This window comes from Leiobunum rupestre, chromosome 10 (genome assembly GCF_980474605.1).
Source record: "Leiobunum rupestre chromosome 10, qqLeiRupe1.1.hap1, whole genome shotgun sequence".
Classification (NCBI taxonomy): Eukaryota; Metazoa; Arthropoda; class Arachnida; order Opiliones; family Sclerosomatidae; genus Leiobunum; species Leiobunum rupestre.
Genome location: NC_143393.1, coordinates 12087790 through 12108557, shown reverse-complemented (window position 1 = coordinate 12108557; position 20768 = coordinate 12087790). Strand labels below are relative to the sequence as shown.

The following is a 20768-nucleotide window of genomic DNA, read 5'->3' as shown; positions in this document are numbered from 1 at the left end:
GAAGGATAACGCCCGGTAAAGTCTAAGCAGTTACCCCTAACCGTGACTGTTAAGTGAAAGAGTGTAGATTTCGGTGGATCCGACCTATTTTATACTTCTTTCTGGGAAATGAGAGCACCCCATTGCGAACAGCCACTATCCCGTACAGACCGTATTTAAGCCTGCTTTGTTGCGACTAATAATGAACTCAGACGGGAGAAATACCAAGTCTGCAGAAAGCTTACTTACAAGATAAAAATCGCCAACTGAGAGCAAAAGTCGAGATATGTGACTTTCGAAAGAAAATTGAAATAAGAATACTCAAATCTTAATTTTTTTTTAAGATTAGGAAAAATAGGATTATATTTAAAAAATATAGGACTTTATAAAACAATTTTTTTTTAAATTACAGGATTTTATAGGGCTATATATGCCATTTTATTTACTAACTTTATGCATTTAAAAACCAAATCTATATTTAGTGAAATAAATCTTTGTTTTTTTACTTAAAAAATAGAAACTATTTAACCATTATATCACAAAAATATACTAGTAGCAAACCATGTTTACAATAACTAACAATTGTAAGTATAGACTAGAATGATTTTGTATAGGAATTGATCCTATAGCTAAATCTAGTAATTTAACTGAGTGGCGGGTTTTGAAATGGGCAAAATAACAAAATTATAGAATTTTATATGACTTTTTTAGGATTTTGCTAAAAATATAGGATGTTATATAAAATTTATGAAAATATAGGATTTTATAGGAATTATTGGACCTCCGGCGTCCCTGCATTACTTAATTTTTAATAACGCTGTAATTTTTTGACTTACTTGACATTTGCTCTCAGGTAGCGAAATGTCACCACGCACTTAGGATTCAAAAACTATTGGCAAACCGATGCCCCTGATATTTCCAAACCTTTGCTGGAGCATCCAATGTTTTAAGATAACCTCAATAACAACTTTCTGGTAAACACTTAACTAAGGTAACTAATCTCATCATTGGCATTTAATCTAAATTGGTTCGATATTATTATACAACAGAGAAGTAATAAAGGCAAATCTTAATTAAGAATAACTTATTGGTGTAAATTTGCACTTTTTAGGGCAAACTTTCCGAACCATCATAAAAATTCACTGTTATCACTGATTTTTACTAAATAATGGGAATTTCCCTGACGTTTCAGTCGACTATCTAATTCCCGTGATATTTCCGGGTTTACTAATTCTGTATGAACCCTGGTAATCAGTGTTGGGCATTTTCGTCAAAGAGCCGCTCAGCTCACTCACCGCTCGCACTCGCTAGCCTAATATCCGCTTACGCTCACACATTGAGCGGTAAAATCACCGCTTCTCTCTTTTCGCTCTTTTTGAGCGGTAAAATAAGATCTCCTCTCTTTTCGCTCTTTTTGAGCGGTAAAATAAGCGCTCGTCTCTTTTCGCTTTATTTAGAGCGGTAAAATCAGCGCTCCTCTCTTTTCGCTCTTTTTGAGCGGTAAAATAAGCGCTCATCTCTTTTCGCTCTTTTTGAGCGGTAAAATAAGCGCTCCTCTCTTTTCGCTCTTTTTTGAGCGGTAAAATAAGCGCTCGTCTCTTTTCGCTCTTTTTTGAGCGGTAAAATCAGCGCTCCTCTCTTTTCGCTCTTTTTGAGCGGTAAAATAAGCGCTCATCTCTTTTCGCTCTTTTTGAGCGGTAAAATAAGCGCTCCTCTCTTTTCGCTCTTTTTTGAGCGGTAAAATAAGCGCTCATCTCTTTTCGCTCTTTTTGAGCGGTAAAATAAGCGCTCCTCTCTTTTCGCTCTTTTTTGAGCGGTAAAATAAGCGCTCCTCTCTTTTCACTCTTTTTTGAGCGGTAAAATCGGTGCTCCTCTCTTTTCGCTCTTTTTTGATGGGTAAAATCGGCGCTCCTCATTTTTCGCTATTTTTAGAGCGGTAAAATCGGCGCTCCTCTCTTTTCGCTCTTTTTTGATGGGTAAAATCGGCGCTCCTCTCTTTTCGCTCTTTTTTAAGCGGTAAAATAAGCACTCCTCTCTTTTCGCTCTTTTTTGAGCGGTAAAATCGGCGCTCCTCTCTTTTCGATCTTTTTTGAGCGGTAAAATCGGCGCTCCTCTCTTTTCGCTCTTTTTTGATGGGTAAAATCGGCGCTCCTCTCTTTTCGCTCTTTTTTGATGGGTAAAATCGGCGCTCCTCTCTTTTCGCTCTTTTTTGAGCGGTAAAATCAGTGCTCCTCTCTTTTCGCTCTTTTTTGATGGGTAAAATCGGCGCTCCTCATTTTTCGCTATTTTCAGAGCGGTAAAATCGGCGCTCCTCATTTTTCGCTATTTTCAGAGCGGTAAAATCGGCGCTCCTCTCTTTTCGCTCTTTTTTGATGGGTAAAATCGGCGCTCCTCTCTTTTCGCTCTTTTTTAAGCGGTAAAATAAGCACTCCTCTCTTTTCGTTCTTTTTTGAGCGGTAAAATCGGCGCACCTCTCTTTTCGACCTTTTTTGAGCGCTGAAAGTGGCGCTCCTCTCTTTTTGGTCTTTTTTGAACGGTAAAATTTGCGCTCCTCTTTTCGCTCTTTGAGCGCGGTAAAATCGGCGCTCCTCTCTTTTAGTTCTTTTTTGAGCGGTAAAATAAGCGCTCATCTCTTTTCGCTATTTTTTGAGCGGTAAAATCAGTGCTCCTCTCTTTTCGCTCTTTTTTGATGGGTAAAATCGGCGCTCCTCATTTTTCGCTATTTTCAGAGCGGTAAAATCGGCGCTCCTCTCTTTTCGCTCTTTTTTAAGCGGTAAAATAAGCACTCCTCTCTTTTCGCTCTTTTTTGAGCGGTAAAATCGGCGCACCTCTCTTTTCGACCTTTTTTGAGCGCTGAAAGTGGCGCTCCTCTCTTTTTGGTCTTTTTTGAACGGTAAAATTTGCGCTCCTCTTTTCGCTCTTTGAGCGCGGTAAAATCGGCGCTCCTCTCTTTTAGTTCTTTTTTAAGCGGTAAAATAAGCGCTCATCTCTTTTCGCTATTTTTGAGCGGTAAAATAAGCGCTCCTCTCTTTTCGCTATTTTTGAGTGCTGAAATTGGCGCTCCTCTCTTTTTCGTTTCACGCTCTTTTAAAAAAACATTTTGCCGCTCATAATGAGAGGAGCTCTGCCCATCACTGCTGGTAATAAATAAATTACTTTATAGTAGGTTTAAATGTTTCATGATAAGCGACCTTTTACGGATAATTTACTGAAGGTGTTTTCAGTGTTTAGTGTGGGAAGAATTAAGATGTAAATTTCAGGTTTTGTCAATAATAAGTTACCTATCAATTATTGAAAATAATGGACATGATGTTTAATTAAAAAATAAATGTTATATATCAGATAGATTCTGATTCAGATTAAAGACTTGAAATTTGTACTTTTTGGACTATTTCATGTTGTATTCCTACTAACTCAAATAATCTAAAATAATTAGGTTAGAAATATAAATCAAACTAGTTGATTTTTTCTTTTTTCGCTGTATATTTCTTTAATAGCTACTATTTGAAATATTTTCCACATTTTGGATTTGCGAAAACACTGTCTGGATGTGATTTATATAAGTGTCCTTTTAATAAAACTAGAAGTAAATGAACCGTGGTTATTGAAATAGCGCTCAGAATCGGAGGGCGTTTTCCTTATGAAAATGATGAGAAAATCGAGTCAAATAAAAGCTAATTTCCATCCCCGTCTTTTGACGTGATAAATTGCACTTGGAAATTGTTGGTATAGCTATTTATATGTATAAATAATGGTTTAATAAAAACAAAAACTTTTTTCAGTCTAGGAGCGCACAAAATTTCAAATTCGAGGTAAAAATGTAACTTCATAACGAAAACGCCTCCAACATGGGGAGTATAGCAATCTGATAACTTCGGTTAATTTACTTCTGATAAAACCGAAGTATTTTGGTGGGTTTTAATACGACTAGGGAAATTAAAAATTTTCCTTATTTGTTATAATTGTTGTATAATTTTAGGTCATAATAGGCCAGCACCTGTAGAAGTGTTCTAGCTGCCGCACACCAGTGCTCTGGGATAAGCCAACTTACCGAAAATTAACTTTTCTTTTGGGTTGGGAAAATATAGTTGAATATGAACCCATTACATAAGGACTCGTTTTATACCAATAAAAATATATATTTTTAGTATTAACCATTTGATTCAGGGTTCAGATATCATACGAAAAACTAATTCATCTGACATTTCAAGGTTTTCAAAATAACATGTTTACTCCCTAACATTTCCAGGTTTTTTACACTCTTTAGTTTTCTCTAATTTTGTGGCTGTTTTTAAGAAGTTTTGAGGACATTTTTGTATTTTGAGCACATTTTTTGTGTATTTTGAGATCACTAATAGCAAATAATGTGGTCCTTTTTGCGATATTTCGAACCCCCCGTAAAATATTTGCATAGACTACACTCTATTTCAGTTCAGCCCTTCAAATCGACTTCTTTTTCGCATGGCGGCATCAGTATTCATAAGAGATAGCTATTTCCCTATTAGTTTTAGTATACTTTCCCGTATACAGATGTCACCAGACGCTAAGGGAGCCCGTTGAACTTAACTTCACATCTTCAGGCACTTATGTACGTCTACTTTATTTCCATTTCAACCAGAGCCCTAGTATTTCACAGGAATTTCGTCTTGCCATAAGTGCCATATTTTTTTCAAGTCTATCGAGGCATGATTGCTTACTTATGGACTTAACGCATAATAAACGCAAAGCTCGAGGCCCCCCCCCCCGCACCGCAGGCCCTGCGGACCATCAGCTACGCCACTGCTGTGAGCTTTCATTGTTTACAATTTGTAAACTTCGATCACGCGCTATTCACGGCCGACTCTAGGTGGCGCTGCGGAGCCCTCCTCTTCCGAGGTTATCCCCTTTGATCTAGCGTCTGATATTGTCAAATTAGAGAATAATTATACCATTAACGAACCACAAAATAGTGTAAAATTATTGAAAAAATTCAAATATTAACCTTTAATAGCTTCTATTTCATCAATCCTAACCTTCAAATTCGCGTAATTATCCTTTTCAGTTTACATACGGCCTGGTAACGGCCAATGTGATAAGCTCATAAACAACTGGATTTTTTATAGCAACCGAAAGAGGGCGTGGCAATAGGTGAAAACTATTCGCCGGTCCGGAATCGTTCGATGAGTCCTCGCGCAAACTATTAGCTGAAAAAAATTATCGGACAGTTCTAACACAAACTATATAGTAGTATCGCCGGGAATAGTGGCTCACTCCTGTAATCCCAAGCGTCTGTGAGGCAGAGTTTGTGGATGGCTGTGTGAGGACGACCACCAGTCCCCCAACGGGTGGTCGGAATACTTCCGCCACGGGTGTCCCCACCCCTGTCCCCACGTATCCCCCCGTTGGCGTGGCCGTTACACATATCTCGCCCTGATTAGTCAGTTGGACGAGAGGACTGAATTGTCCCAAACGTTACAATCGAATTAAAAAAATATATATATAGTAGTACCGCTGTGTAGCTTTGGGCTATGGCTGCAATTTTGAGGGCAGTTTTTATCCAGTGATGGTAAGTCGAGGGAAATTTCCCAGATCTAGGGAAATTTATACCCCTAAAAATCCAAAAAGGGAAAAGGGAAATCAGTCTAAAAATTTGCGAAATCTAGAGAAATTCCACGTAGGGTGATTTTAAAGTGAAGTTACTAATCTAAATAATCACAATATTTAAAATAATTGATTTAATTTTATGAAAATATTAAAAGAGAGTAATTTTAGCAAGAAAGCTTAATGTTTTCTATAAACCTGGGTTACCTAGCACCCCTGCAATTTTGCTTTCCACTTTTTCGTTTTATTATCGAGGACTCGTCTGCTCCTCGGAATGGTGACTGTGGTCGCGTGCAGTGTGAGAAATTATATAACCAATTATAATTAATCTAATAATTTCTAGTTTCTAGTCATCTAACAATGTTGATTAAACTAATGGGGAAAAGTAAAAAAAATCGTTATTTTGTGTAATAGCGTATTGTTTTTCAGCTAATTATTCTATTACATATAAAGCAATTAAATGTATTAAGATAAATAGTAAATTATAAATATATAAATTATAGTTTAATATTGGTTACCTAGAAGGCGCTATGTAATAAATATAACTTTCTGAAGGCTAATAAAGAAACTAGGGAAAATTTTGGTCAAAAAGGGAAATTTTAAGTCCCTGTGAGGGAAATTTCAATTTGGCGACTTGACATCACTGTTTTTATCTATAGGAAAAAGCATGGGTGAGTGCTTTCGTGTGATACGATTTTGAAAACTTGTAACGTCACAGCTGTAGTGTTCACCTAAATTTGCTTTCTGTTGCAAATACCTGCCATTCCACATTTCTTATATTGTAATCAAAGGAAATTTAAAATAAATGATCTTTTGACTAGCAAGAATTTTAAATCTCAAATGAGCAGGAGGGGTTATCATAGTGGCTATTCCAGCAAAAATTCTGATCACTGTCTTGATTTTATTTCATAGATATAGTTTTAAATTTTTTTTAGCCTTTTTAAATATTCATAGCGTAATTTTCCGGATTGTATAACAATGTATTAAGTAAATAATTAATCATACATGGTATAACCACATGTTCTTAGTATGACAAAAGTTACAATAAGGGTTGACTACAACTTTGAGGTATATTTTGCATATATCATTTACTGATTTATAACAGCCTCGGAGACCTTTAGTTTTGTACAGGGATTAGAAATACAGGTGCTAGAGCATAAGATGATTTGTTACTCTCTTTCACTGTATAGATTTACAAATGATAAAGTATAACCAAAAGTCAATATGACTTTGACTTTTGGTATAATTGTACTAGTTACTCTTGAGAAAGTTTATTAATATCTTTATCTAATCAGTTACATACTGCGTAAAGAGTGAACCAGCCTCAATTAAAATTCAAAGAATGAACTCAAATACGAATTTAATATTATCAGGCTTGTAACTGGATTAATTTTAGTTAATATTTTTTGTTCACCACAATTCAAATTTCAAAGTTCCTTAATTTATAAAAACTGAAAACTTACAGACTAGATGAAATGGTTGTTTCGGTGAAATCACAGGTTAGTTCTGATTTATTTCTTAAAACTTTTAGTAAATTTTTTAATTTAAATGTTCGTCAGAAAATCATCGTATTCTAGTTGCCCGAAATTCGTATCTATTTTTATAATATCAATAAAATAAATGTTTAATAAGACCTTCACTACTTTCCTCCACGTTCAGAGATCATGATTATGCATGAGCAGAGGCTTAAATAAATGTAATAGATTATTTAAAAAGCATACATTTTCCACTTTACTTTTGGTTTCAAATAATAGGTTATTAAATAAAATAAACTAAAAAATTAATTCCAAATTACTTAAACAAGCTAACTCGATATACTTTAAAGTAGAATTCGTTCGAGCCTATATTTGACACTTCCAGAATATAGATTCTGCGTTTTTCTCGTGACTCCTTGGATATATGACGCAATGTATTTGGTCTTGTGACTTATTAAAGCATCCAATCTTAAAAGGAGCGATTTTCAAACTCCCGATTGACATGCTACAACCAAAAAATCATCTTGAAAACAGAAAAATAATGGCAAGTGTTAAAAAAATTATTTACACAATACAATGCACCTAATTCATTTTTGAGGCTGAATATAATACACTTTCTAAATTGAGAGGATTTTCACTAATCCATTGTTAAAATGTTTTTTTAATTGTTGTCTTGACTTTTTCCCCATTAATTTCTTTAGATAATACAAAAGTGTACTAGTAAAACCTATGAAAATGTGAACAAGAACTGGTGCCAATTTTCCAGGATACGTTGACTATATATGCAATGCCACAAATTGCTCTCAGCAGATTTTGTTCATAGCGTCCAGTGGCGTCGCTAGGGTGTTTTAGGCGGCGCTTGAGCCACCTGTAAAATTTCTGAAGCGCCACCTAAAATTTCCGAAAAGCGCCTCCTAAATTTTTCCAATTCACTTGTCGAAAAGTTTCTTCGAACTTAAAAATGGGCATAAAAAATTTAATTTTACCTAGTCGGCCTCATTGTTTCAACTTTACAAACCTTTTTAGGAGCTCCCCCCCCCCTCCCCCATATCTCTCACTAGGACGCCCTGACCAGTGCTTATGGCTTAAGCGCCCCCAGTTTTGAAATCCCGGTGACGCCACTGATAGCGTCCGCTGTCTTTGATCATAGTTTGCAAGTTTTCGAGACTCCTTCTCTGTGTTTCAAAAACACATGAATAAATACTAAAAACAGGGTTGCCAAAATATTTTGTTACTTTTCTCGAAGCAACTTAAGACTGCTCAGTTTATTTTCTAATGCACTTCTGAGTACAATCTGAGAGCTTTGGTTAAGAATATCAACAATCAATTAATAATAATTCTTAAATTAACGTTAGAAACTTATAATTCTTTGATTCCTATACGAATCAGTGATTAGACTGCATGATTCTTTAGTTCAAAAATTTGTTACACTTATAACTTAGAAGCTACTCTGTTCTTAACGTGAATAAAGATATCATTAGATTCTCAAAAACAAAAAGAAGTTATACTTAATATTATATTCTCGAAATTTTGGCTCAGATTTCAGTGATTCAGAATAAGATAATCAAGGCCTATACAAAGTTATCAAGAGTCACAGACCCCTTGGATAGGAACCTCATGATGCTGGTAAAATCCTCCAAGAGGCACAAGGTAGAGGTCCCAGATAATAAAAGTCAAGTGTAGCCCTGAAGCCAATCAATCTTAAATGCACCAACTTTAAAACTCAATAGACACGCTTCGCTACAAGCAAAAAATTTATCTTGAAAACAGTAAAATAATGACTAAGTATAAAAAAAAACAAACAAATTTATTTATACAATAATACTATACACCTAAAATTTCAGATGGTCAATTCATTTCTGAGGCTGCTACAAAACAATCAACTAAAGAAATAAGTTGAATATAAAACACTTTCTAAATTGAAATTGCCTCTTGAAGGGATTTTCATTAATACATTGTTAAAATCATTTTTTAATTGTCGTCTTGACTCCTTCATTTCCGCATTAATATTTCTATAGAATACAAAAGTGTATTAGTAATAACATTTTTAGTTTTTTACCATAAGTGAAGGTATTTTCTTTAATGAAACTAGTGCATGGGAAATTTAATACTCTGTATATGAAAAAGTGTTATCAACTTCAAAGTTTGGAAGCTGCTTCGCCAAGGTGTTGGAAAGGTTGTGCATACCAAGATGCTCAAACTTATGGGCTGCATAAAAATCACAGCTGAGAAGTACATGAGGGATGTCTCCTCCTCTGCAAGGGATCCTCTCTCACTTCCAACCTGTTATTGCTTTTAGAGAGCTCTCCTATTACAAGGACCAGGGATAAACTCCTTGGCCTTCCTCTGACCTACCATCTCCATCTCAAGCCAAAGTTTGACCTGGCTTTCAATCAAAAAGCCATTCAAATGGCTGAGACCAGACTACTGGGTATTGGGATGGCAGGTTCAAAACCATAAAGCCTATCCTTTACATCTTCCTTATGAAAACATGCATTTTAGCGTTTGACTATCGATTGTGTAGCTTGTGCATGGTGATCACAAGATTTTGTTCGAATGGTAACCTTTTCAAAAGCACAAGCAATATAGAAATTTTCATTTTTGGTCCAATAATTCTATGTTCAAGAGTCATTTTCTCATTGAAATTTTTTTGTGTAGAAATGTTATACAAAGGCACAACATGTTATGAGTGATTATGTGACATATGGAAATATCTATAAGTTTAAAACAACAAAAACCTTACTCTTCAGAAAATGCAAAATTATCGACTAAGAACTTGGACAGATTTTCCAGGATAGGTTGACTATGTAATGCAACAAATTGCTCTCGGCAGATTTTGTTCATTGCGTCCACTGTGTTTGGATGGGTCCAAAAACAATCATGGACTGCTTGAAACAATACTCTTTCTCTGTTTCAAAAAACATATTAACAGTTAATATGAAAAAATAACAAAACGTATTTAGGTCATTCAAAACATGGTGGCCACCATATTATCAGATTGAAATTGCCTGATCTTCTTAAGGCCAAAGTTTGACAATTATTAACTTAATATTTATATATGATTTACTTTTATCAGAAGTAAAAAATTTACTTTTATCAGAAGTTAAAAATTTACTTTTATCAGAAGTTAGAAATTTACTTTTATCAGAAGTTAGAAATTTACTTTTATCAGAAGTTAGAAATTTACTTTTATCAGAAGTTAAAAATTTACTTTTGTAGTTTTATGTTTTAACTAAAAACAATTATTGGAACATTTATAATTGACCAGAACATTCTAGAAATTTATAATAGTAAGAGAGCTAGAGTAAAATTACAACGACATAATCATAAAATTTTCAAGATAATTTTAAATTCCAACTTTTTACAAATTCTCAAAATTTCCTGACCTTTCTAGACCAGTTTAAAAATTTTCTGATTTGAATGACCTGTAGCAACCCTCAAATAACAATAGTATCATGTTCTTATAAATACTTATGCGTTATACCTTTGGCAAAATAGAGAAGTAAGCATCATATGGGATGAATCTAGCGAATGAATGAAGTTCGGAGGAAATGCATTCTTTTGTTTTAAAATATTTGGTTGCCTGCATAGTAAAAGTTAACATATAAATTAAAAAACCTAAAAAAGTATATTTAGTAAAAATAAATTAATTACCCGCTTACACCAGAACGTTTATTAAATGCTTTAGATGTAAAATATACATCCTAAAGAAACACAAAAATATTAAAATCATTAGGGTTCATGGAATAAAATAATTAAGTGCATTTTTAAAGTACTAAATAAGTTTAAACTAAATTCATAGAAATAAACAAGGTTTTCTTATGCCATAAGTATGACACTGAGTTAATTGTTTACTACTTCCTATTCAGCACCGCTACTCTTAAAAAAATTCTAAATGCTGACTTCCTGAACAACACACTTTTAGGAACATAATCTCTTAAGAGTTCAAAATTTACTATTTTAACCAGGGCCACCGAGGGCGGTCCCGGGCCCCGGTAAAATATAAATTCCGGGCCCCAAAAAGAGCCTTTAGTACTGTAGATAGCTATATTCTTTCTGAGATAAACCAGGGTGAAGTATACCTGCATTGTTCAAACCCGGGCCCCGGTAAATTGTACCGGCTTCCCTACTCTCTTGTCGGGCCTGAATTTAACAAAATTAAAAGCAACTCCAAAGAGAACAAATTAAAGGGTATTCTGTATTGCACCAAAAAGATCCTGTAAAGTATCGCCTCATATCGTAGGTGCAGAGTTAAATTTTAAATTTTATCACCCAACAAGAAGCTCTGCCAATTTTTCAGTTTAACCAGAGAAGATTTAGTTCTCATTCGTAAGCTTTGGAAATTTCAACCAATACACTAGGTTACGCAAGCTGTCAATAGTACCATCCAAGTACTATACTAGAGCCGTCACTTGCTTTAATAAAGCTTAAAAATTAAAACTAAGGTTTTCTTTGGCAAAATGTTGAATTACTGAATCAGACGTTAGAAATGATTATTAAAAACATTCACTTCATGTAGTAATAGGCCTCCATATTAAGAGTATTATCTGATTGGCTGAATTTTAATTTTCTGGCCAAATGGGCAGTACTAGTAAAAAAATGCATGGACAAAGCTACAAGTGTCATACTTATTGCTATTATGTTGCTTATACTTAGTTTTCAAGTACCTGCTTTGAATGTTTCTGATAAGGTTGCATGATGGGAAAGCCGAGAGGTGTAACCCAACACACTGGCTCCCCTTTCACTTTTGAAATTAATTGGGCACATTCGGTGAACCAATTCTTAAAAGAAACTTTTACATTGGACCAAGAATTCAAAAAATGATAATTACTTGTGAAAATTTACCTGAATATGCCTAGTAGCTGTAAACATTTTCTGAATGCTATGAAACGTTTTCGTGACTAAATACATAGAAGCGGCCCATGCATACTCATCGGGGAAATCTTCAATGTCTTGCAGACGTTTGTGAATTTGAAGGCGAGCTCCGAATCGAGTTACACCATACACAATTGTCATAACAGTTTGTTTTACAACCTTCCTTGTGACAAAACCCTCCAGAGCTTGGGCTATTTGTATACCCGCCGCAGCATCTGCAGCTCTCTGTTCTTCAACCAAATTAGCAACACCAGTATAAACATCTTGAGGTACTGAACTGGGATAAAGATTAACTTGTTGGGCCCCCTCAAAGTCTCTTCCAAGGGCGGAGTAGTGTTGAAGACCATTACATGAACCATCTTGATGCACCGGGAAATGGCAAATGTAGTTCTTTGGATCCGGAGATCTGATTGCTTTCACTATTTCCATACAACACGCCAATGTTTGCCAGGGTTCTTCTGATTTCATCCACCATTTGTTACCCTAAATTTAGTAGAATTAAAAAACTTCCTGACATTGCTAAAATCAATATTTCATACCTCGAAAGGTCTATCGGCAGAATCAATTATATCAGAAATAATTTCATCAGCATACCTCAAGCGATTCTCCACAGATTCCCTTAAAAAATCCATCAAACATTGTGTATTCTTTGCAATACATGACTTAAATATAGTTTTACCGTTTCTTGGTACCAGTCAAGTTAATGGCATGAATTTTCAACCAATTGAGACCATTTTCACCGAGAGGTTTTCCATTGGCAAATAACAAAATTCCTCGAACCAAATCACTGCCTGAGATAATGAATATTAACAAAAACCAAAAGTACATAATATATCTCTTAATAGAGAAATATCCATCCCAGTCAAAGCAATGAAACATGTTCCTTCACAGACTCCTAAGGGCATTAATTTCATTGCACCTCGGCTTACTTATAAACCTTATTTATTTTAAAGAATAGTTCTAGAAAGTTTTTAGAATAACATATTCACTAGAGGTGGGAAGAATCCAAAATTTTCTTGAATATGAAAGATTCATGAATCCGCTGTACCTTGAATCTTTCGTATAATAATATTATGGATAAAAAACTTCTATTTTAAATTAAAAGTTTTTAATGTAAGCAAAATTTTAAATCCATGGTTCACCATAATATTGGTGATCTTGTACCAACAAAATTTCAAAGATGGCTGTGACTGAATGCTTCTATTGGATATCAATGGAGTTAAAATAATCTTACCAAAGTTTTAACAGTTTTTTTTCTTATAGGTTAGGATTCAAAATATTCAAATGACAAAAAAAACATGAAGATTAGAGTTTTAAAATCTCATTGTTTTTACAAATTCACAGGATTTAGCCCACCATTTTTTATCCTACAAATCATATTTTGAAAAAATGCATGAGCTGCAAACGGAACGTGTTTCAAGCTAAGAATATAAGCAGCGTACTCTTATATGTTTCTTTTTCCCCTCAACCGATTTAAAAGATGGACAAAAGGGAAGGAAGAGGTACACACCCAACAAATTTTTAATAAATCTACATGGAGATGGATTAATTTATTCAGGCCCGGTGTTACGGTCTGCAGCAAGAGATAAGATAGGAGCTCAAAAAAGGTTGACACTGAATGCGTGGCCCGCAGATAGCACTGTGATGCGCGCCCCCCTAACGCCGGCCCTGAGTTTATTTCTCTCTAAGAGATATATACTTTGGTTAAAACTGACTAAATCATAACAGGTCAAAATACCAAGATGATTAAAATGTGGTGGTGTAGGATACACTCGACCTCTGAAATCCATGTTGTGAGGAAACCAAAATATTCGATCACGAAACTGTCAAAGCGTTTAAATCACCCCAAATACCAATATTTATTTAAACCAACATAAGAGATAAACATACGTGATTCGCAATGGATAGCTTATAGAGAGTATCACACCACAAAGAGTACATTTCAGCCTTTTTTTGCCTATAGACCAATCTTTCATAGTTTAGCTTGGCATTTACAGTGATTGGATTATCCCTACAAGATTAAAATTCATACTGACTTTCTCTCATTTCTTATATTTAAACTAGTCAAACCTCGAGGTTTTATCTGGTTCATGTAAAACATGAGGAGGTTGAGGTACATCCAGTTCTTTACTTCCATCACGGTTAAACAGATCTATTATTAGATCCAAAACCTTAAAAAAATAATTAGCACAAACTGATTGGTATGCATGTAATTAGTTTTTTTACTGAATGAAGATAATATTCTATTAATTGCTTAAGTTATTCATCAAGAAATTACTGATACTAATTTCTCAGCAAATTTACCTATGCATAGATTTTGGATTAATCAAAAATTTTTCCAGGTTTTTATTTTATTTAAAGCCCAATTTAAAAACAAGGGGTGTGATAGCTAAGAAACTAGACTTTTGATATAGCAAACATCATATTTGTTTAAGTAATAATTAGTATAGATTTGCCATATAGGTATCAATTAGATATCAAAATCAGTGTAGATAATGGTTAAATTATATCAACCTACATTTCTTTTAACTATAAATAATACTGAAATCATTTGGATTATAAAATAGTTACCGGCTTATTGATACTCCATGGACAAATTCCCAAAACATTTAACGAATCCATGCAGGGATAAAGTTCAGGTGGAGGATAGTTTTCAACAATAAATTGATTTGCAATTTGACGAACAAAATGGGCTACAATTAAAAGTGAGTTAATGAACAGTAAAACAAATAATCCAATATTCCTGTGAATGTTACTTTGCATCAATAGATAACCACCACACACTGGAGAAATCCACGGAAGAGGCGGACTACTCATAGGAACGACAGTCGCACTAAATGTCAAATGCTCGTTTTGAGTGACTCGATAAAGCTCAGAAATCAAAGGATGAGGTTTGGTTTCCTCTTTCAACTTAAAACCATTTTGACGAAAAATCTTGTAGAAAGCTGGAACTTTTCTTAAAAGTTTACAAAATTTATAAAACTTGGGTTTCTATACCAGTCAAATTACTATTTAAGAGACATACTTAGAAGAACTTTTATTGCTTTTCAGAATATAAGCGCTAATTTGAACTTCATGAATAATTATCTCAAGTAAGAACTTTCCAACCTTCATTAGAAAAAAAAATGTAGTAAGTTAAGAATGATAAGATATCGCACACTCTATACTTACACCAATTAACACATTATAGGGCCAATTAATAAAAGGCACATCCTATAATTACAAATATAATTTCAATTACTGAGAAAAAAAAAGGTTAATATCATAAGTATATAACAAATCTCTTATGAGATAGTTATTTAAATAGTACATAAAAAAGAGAAACATATGTACCTATTCAGATTTTTACAAGCCCGTGGCAGCATAAACTACATCAGGCCTCAAAATAATAAACATATAATAGCCATAAATATGACTCGCCTTATTCTCTAAAGCCAAATTTTTTAGTTATAAATCTTTTCCACTAAATCTCTATAATGTGGGACAAGATTGTTAGAAAACGAGAACCACCGTTGGTCTAGAGATAACGCATTGTAACCCGGCCACCTGAATTAATGGCTTTAAAAGTCGCTTGAGGACTTAGGCCTAAGGTGGCGCCTTGGGAATTAGCCTAGCTGATTATTATTATTATTATTATGTCAAAGATGTAAAAAAGACCAACAACGATTGGGGAAACTAAAATATATTTACTAAATAAATTGTACAGATACTAGTGGTGTTTCGGCCGATAGTCTTAACTTGTAACTTTGCCTTGAAGGCCTAACTAACGGAATGTTTGAAATTTTATTTATCACGTCGGGTGTTTCTATTTTTAGCTAGTCTAATCTTGTAATTTCAACTTGAAGGCCTATCGGCCGAAGTACCGCGTATCGGGTTAATTTATTAAATATATTTTAGTTTCCCCAAGCGTTGTTGGTCTTTTTTACCTCTTCGACGTTGTTCATTACAAGATTGTTAGCACTCCATAAGTTGTTACTAGCTTTTGAAACTCCTAGTAATCTGACACTAGCCTATAGTTTTTCCAAATAGTAAAGTGGAATTTAAAATTGACTATTATAAACACTTTCTTATTTTCTGACTAAAGTTGTTATCAAATTTGAGACCAAAATTAGTTCTCAGTCAGATTTATCACCAATAAAATAACCTGGAAAACAATTTGCCAAACAAAGAGAATTCGAAATCACAAAGTTCCTATTCTGAAACTTCACTCTACAACTTAATTTATGCTACAACGTTGTATTTGGCCTTTTAAACATATTGGGGAACAAAGGGGGATTGAGTCGGTGAAGGTATATCTTTTAAGAAAATAACATAAACTGTACAGAGATATGTATATACTTCTGATAATATGTACTGTCAAGAAACTATTTAGCATGAATCTATTTAAATAGATTCATGATTTAGGTTAATGAGAATATATGAGCCAATCCATTTAAAAAAGCAAGTACTACCTAAGCCAGACTGAAAATCGTATTTCAAATTGAACCAACTGGGCACTTGTTTTAAATTTTTCTTTTTCAAAAATAATTGAGAATGCAGTAGACATGTGCGAGTACTCAATTTTGTTCGAGTACTCGAAGCTCGATAAGCCTTAGGTGAAAAGCTCGAAAAGGGTTCGAGCCTATAATCGTGGCCTAGGCTTAACTTTTGAGTACTCGAAACTATTAGGCACTGCTCGCAAGTTTTTAAAAATGGTGGGAAAACCTACTAAAAAAATTCCCTTTGGTCCAGCCTTAAGACCTCTTATTGGGTGAGCGAAACGCCCTAGTGGTTTCTGATTGGTTACTGATTTTAAATGTAGAAAACGAAACCAAAAATATAAATTATATAATGTAGGGTGCCCTATCTGTTTCGTGGTTTATCAATCCACTATTTTCTTGTTATAATCCCTAGTATCGCCAGTTATTAATTTAGACTTTACAGATATGGCTTCAAATAAACGCAAAAGCTCAGGCGGTAAATATTCTTTTAATGAAGAAATAGTAGAGCCTAGTGATAGAGCTAACTCTAATTATTAGAGTACTCGAAACCCCCTTTTTAAGCTAAGCCTAATTATTCGAGTACTCGAAACCACTTTCTAAGCCAAGCCTAAAAGCTCGATAAAATATTAAAGCTCAGCTCGATACTAGAAAAGTGAAATTTTTCATACTCGGAGCTCGGCTCGATACCCAAAAATCAAGGCTGGCACATGCGTAGAATGCACCAATTACTTTGCTATTGATAACAGTGAGCTAAGTAGGAGATCGTGCTAACTGATCTGGAAGGCACACACCTACATTCTCAGTACCCTAAATAAGTTCTTGGTATTGTAATATTACAATTGAAAGGCCTTGAGAAGATTCAGATTCTATTTTCCTCAAAACATCACGGGAGGTGTATTTCGTGCTATATTCCGGATCTGAGATCAGTTGGAGGTATTTCTGATAAATTAGCAGCAGCTAAGAAAAATGTAATGTACAAATTAAGACAACAGAATGGAATAAATATTGTAAAAAAAACGTACTTTGTCGGTAACACCATTTTGTTTTTTGACCCACATCATATACTTCAACATGACTTGCTCTCCAATCATGGAACTGAGGGTGACATAAGCACAGCTGTATGTTTCAGACGCGAGAGCTAAATTTTTTATCTCTTGCATCATTACATCAACATAATCATTAACATCCAACACAGCTAAATAAGGATACACCGTTAAGCCTCTATTATCTGCAAATGAATAATATTTTGTCGATTGAGAACTACAAAATAACAAGAATTAAATGATATTACATTTTGACTGATTCCATACACATTCAAGATTCTGTAAGAATGATAAACGTAAAACCTCTCTCCATTCTTTTTCGCAACTTTCAAGTTGTTTCCGCTAATATAAAATTATTTAAAATTTAATGTTACTGGTAAAAACATGCGACATAATTAATTACGCACTAAAAAGTAAGTTTTTTCGTTGTTTTTCTGTTGATGATTGATATTTTTAACCCTTATTTGACCATTTTTTTCCAGCTCAAACTGGGCCAAAGAATACTTCTGAAGATCATCCAACGTGCAAGCTTTTTCCATACCCGGATAGATGTTACTCTACATTATGCAATTTTTACATATAATTCGAGGTAAAGATTGAGGATTCCCTGTAACTTACAATTGAGGGATCTTCGTTTAGTTTTTCAAGTAAATTACATGAATATTTGGTGGGAAAAATAGGTTGTTTGTAGCTGTAATTGGGAATCAACTTGCGAATAGCCTACATAAAATATTTTCATCAGCTTCTTATGTCTAAACATAATAAATTTCACTAACTTGAAGAATTTGTTCTCGTTGGTCTCCCACAAATTTACATTTATCAAAAATGTCTTGAAAGCAATAGCCCTAAGAAAGAAAATATACAATTAATAAAGAAAAACTAACCCTAGAAAACAACATTAAGAAATTCCCTTACATCTGCCTGAAGTTGCTTGTGAATTTTATCAACTTCAGTAAGATTGACAACTGGCTGTCTGTTAAGACACTCTAGGAACGACGAGTAAATGCTTAGACTAAATTTGAAACCATTTTCTTTAAGAATATCCGTCAACTCCAACAACATGTTCCAATTCCCCTATTTCGACATAAAGTATAAAGTCCTTTGCGTAAAGTAGAGGATACTAATTGCTTACTTTAGAGGCCCATCCTTGAATCATCAATTCAAATACACCAGAGTTTATGAGGAGAGTTGAATAAGTTTTGTCATTGTCGTTAAATTTGAAATTTTTCAATATTCGGTGAGCTTGTTGGTGCTGAAAAAAAGTGATAATTAATTAATTGATTAATAATTAAATTATATCACACTATTACCATATTAACATGAAGGCACACAGTGATATACGATTTCAAACTAGCAAAATAGGATGACTCTCTAGCAAGCCGTGTGCTTGAATTTATATTTTCATCTTTTTTCTTTTTTTTTGATTTTTTTGTTTTAGATTTCTCTTGTTTCGAGGGTAGCTCATTTGACATTTTTGGCAACTTCACCATTTGAAGATTTAAAGATTCTTCTTTCTGAATATTTGAAATATTGCTGGAAACTAGATGAAATTTGAGTCTGGAACTTGTCAAATCCCTCTGATACTTTTCAAGAACTGTTTTACCAAAACCCAAAACTGTATTACATAAAATAATTTGCAACATTTATTTTTAGTGTCAGTACCTTGAATGAGTTCTTTATAGGGTTTTTTAATACGTTTCTTTTTCACTGGTTTCATTATGTGTCGTTTTGTATTAGTAGTCAGAAGTCTTAAATTAACAACTAAGGGCCAAAACAAAAACACGTGTTAGCTTTCCATAATTTTTGATATATAAAACTAACTTGCCTATTTTTGTAATAACGGTAAAAGTATAAGCCCCTTGAATTTGTGATGACCATAATCTTGGTTTATAAAATTGTTGTTCGTGAAATTTGCATATGATAAATCGCGAATAGAAATGTAACATTTCTAAGCACTTCACTATAACCGATTCCGAGAATCCGAACGCTAGCGGCTAAAAAAATGTAGTTTGGCTTATGAAGATTTTCAAATCCCATAGCACATGTTTGCATTCCTTCATGATGTATGTATTTTGTCTATAGCAGACGCTCGATGGTAGATCCCTGGGCAGATATACTAGCAGAAGCTTTTAGCACACCGTTTGGAGAATTTGAGGAATGGCACCCTTTTTTTTGGAAAGAACACTAAGCCTCAATCACCAGATAAAAAAAGCCAAAAGGGAAGCTAACAGGACGGTAATATACACTTCAATAAATGTAGGAGGATGGTCATTCATCATAGAAACTACCACAGGAATAGAAGGCCCTGCCTTTGTACGTGCTTTACTAAGATGACATGGGCAAAAGGTTCTTCCTTCATTTCCGGTTATCTCTGGTCCAATAAAAAAAAAAGTTTTGGAAATGACGGCCAATTAGATTCAAGCGGAAATGAACGGAGAACCTTTTGCCCGTACCAAGCCCGTAACACTTTTCATCGACTCTTTCTATTCCTCTTGTAGTTTCTATGCATTCATATTCCTAGAATAAATAATCTTCCAAGGAAATCGCCAAGAAGTAATATTTCCTAGAGCCAGGACCTGACAGGGAATCGTGTAGCCTCCATGGTCCTCCCAGGATTCCGTCTCGCCGTTCGGAAACATTAGTTTCTCCCCTCCTCCGTCCAGGAGTGGAATTCCCTTCCGGAACACCTGAAGGACATTCCAAGTCACGTGCAATTCCGGAAGGCGCTTTCCTCGTTCATGGACCTGTACGAGTAATGCTTCCCTGTCTCGACGTGATGGGTTTTTAACCCTTTGTTGAGCAAAAACCGAACTCAAGAACTGTTTATATAGTGTTGGTTAAGATAATGGAAAATTTTACGGCAGAAACAAGCGTTCCCTTTTAACCATGTAGCTTTTTTGACATATTAAGGTTTCGCAAAAACCCCTACTCACTCTTTTATTTGCCGTCGAAAACTAGATAGGTAGTGTATTAGCAGAAGTTACTAGCGTTTGGCAGCCAGTAGGGTAAGAAATTATATTATGGTACGCAAAACATGTATTATAGGGCTATAATGGATGAATTTGATGCTGTTAAAGGCTAATATTTGCACATTTCTCTAATTTCCTTGGCAATAGCAGACACTAGATCGTAGGTGCTAATTCGGAGGACTGTGGAGGTGCTGCGCTACCTAGCTAGAGTGGTTTCTGTCGCGAATAACGACTAAAACCATAAGTGAATAATAATAATAAGCTATGCTAGGCTAATACCCAAGGCACCACTTTAGGCCCAAGTCATCTAACGACATGTTTAATGCCTTAAACAGGTGGCCGGGTTACAATGCGTAGGAGGGTGGT

The 20768-nt window shown here is 34.6% G+C and overlaps 2 protein-coding genes across 9 annotated transcripts in view; both read right to left on the bottom strand.

Moving 5' to 3' along the window:
• Positions 1-7414, bottom strand: part of unc-104 (kinesin family member unc-104) — a 62892-nt gene extending 55478 nt beyond the window's left edge. For all 7 annotated transcript variants that reach the window (XM_090160299.1, XM_090160302.1, XM_090160300.1 and 4 more), the window contains exon 1: positions 7023-7414. The gene's annotated coding sequence lies outside the window, so the exon portion shown is untranslated. The remainder of the gene's footprint in view (positions 1-7022) is intronic.
• Positions 7415-8868: 1454 nt separating this feature from the next.
• LOC149923676 (DNA-directed RNA polymerase, mitochondrial-like) lies at positions 8869-19403 on the bottom strand. Of its 2 annotated transcripts, XM_090160305.1 has the most exons (26): positions 19259-19403; positions 19096-19194; positions 18744-19027; positions 18566-18685; positions 18349-18507; positions 18210-18278; positions 18052-18153; positions 17841-17990; positions 17682-17775; positions 17413-17618; positions 17228-17347; positions 15081-15122; positions 14935-15017; positions 14666-14865; positions 14481-14602; positions 13980-14080; positions 13800-13920; positions 13648-13732; positions 12589-12700; positions 12449-12527; positions 11880-12392; positions 11702-11815; positions 10689-10738; positions 10519-10617; positions 9778-9942; positions 8869-9046 (listed from the first exon to the last, which is right to left on the bottom strand). In XM_090160305.1, the coding sequence occupies exons 1-26, from the start codon at positions 19377-19379 to the stop codon at positions 8914-8916; spliced, it is 3543 nt and encodes a 1180-aa protein (XP_090016431.1). In that variant the 5' UTR covers positions 19380-19403; the 3' UTR covers positions 8869-8913. The 2 variants fall into 2 exon arrangements, with proteins under 2 accessions (XP_090016431.1, XP_090016432.1); XM_090160306.1 differs by lacking the exon at positions 11702-11815.
• Between the last annotated feature and the right edge of the window lie 1365 nt (positions 19404-20768).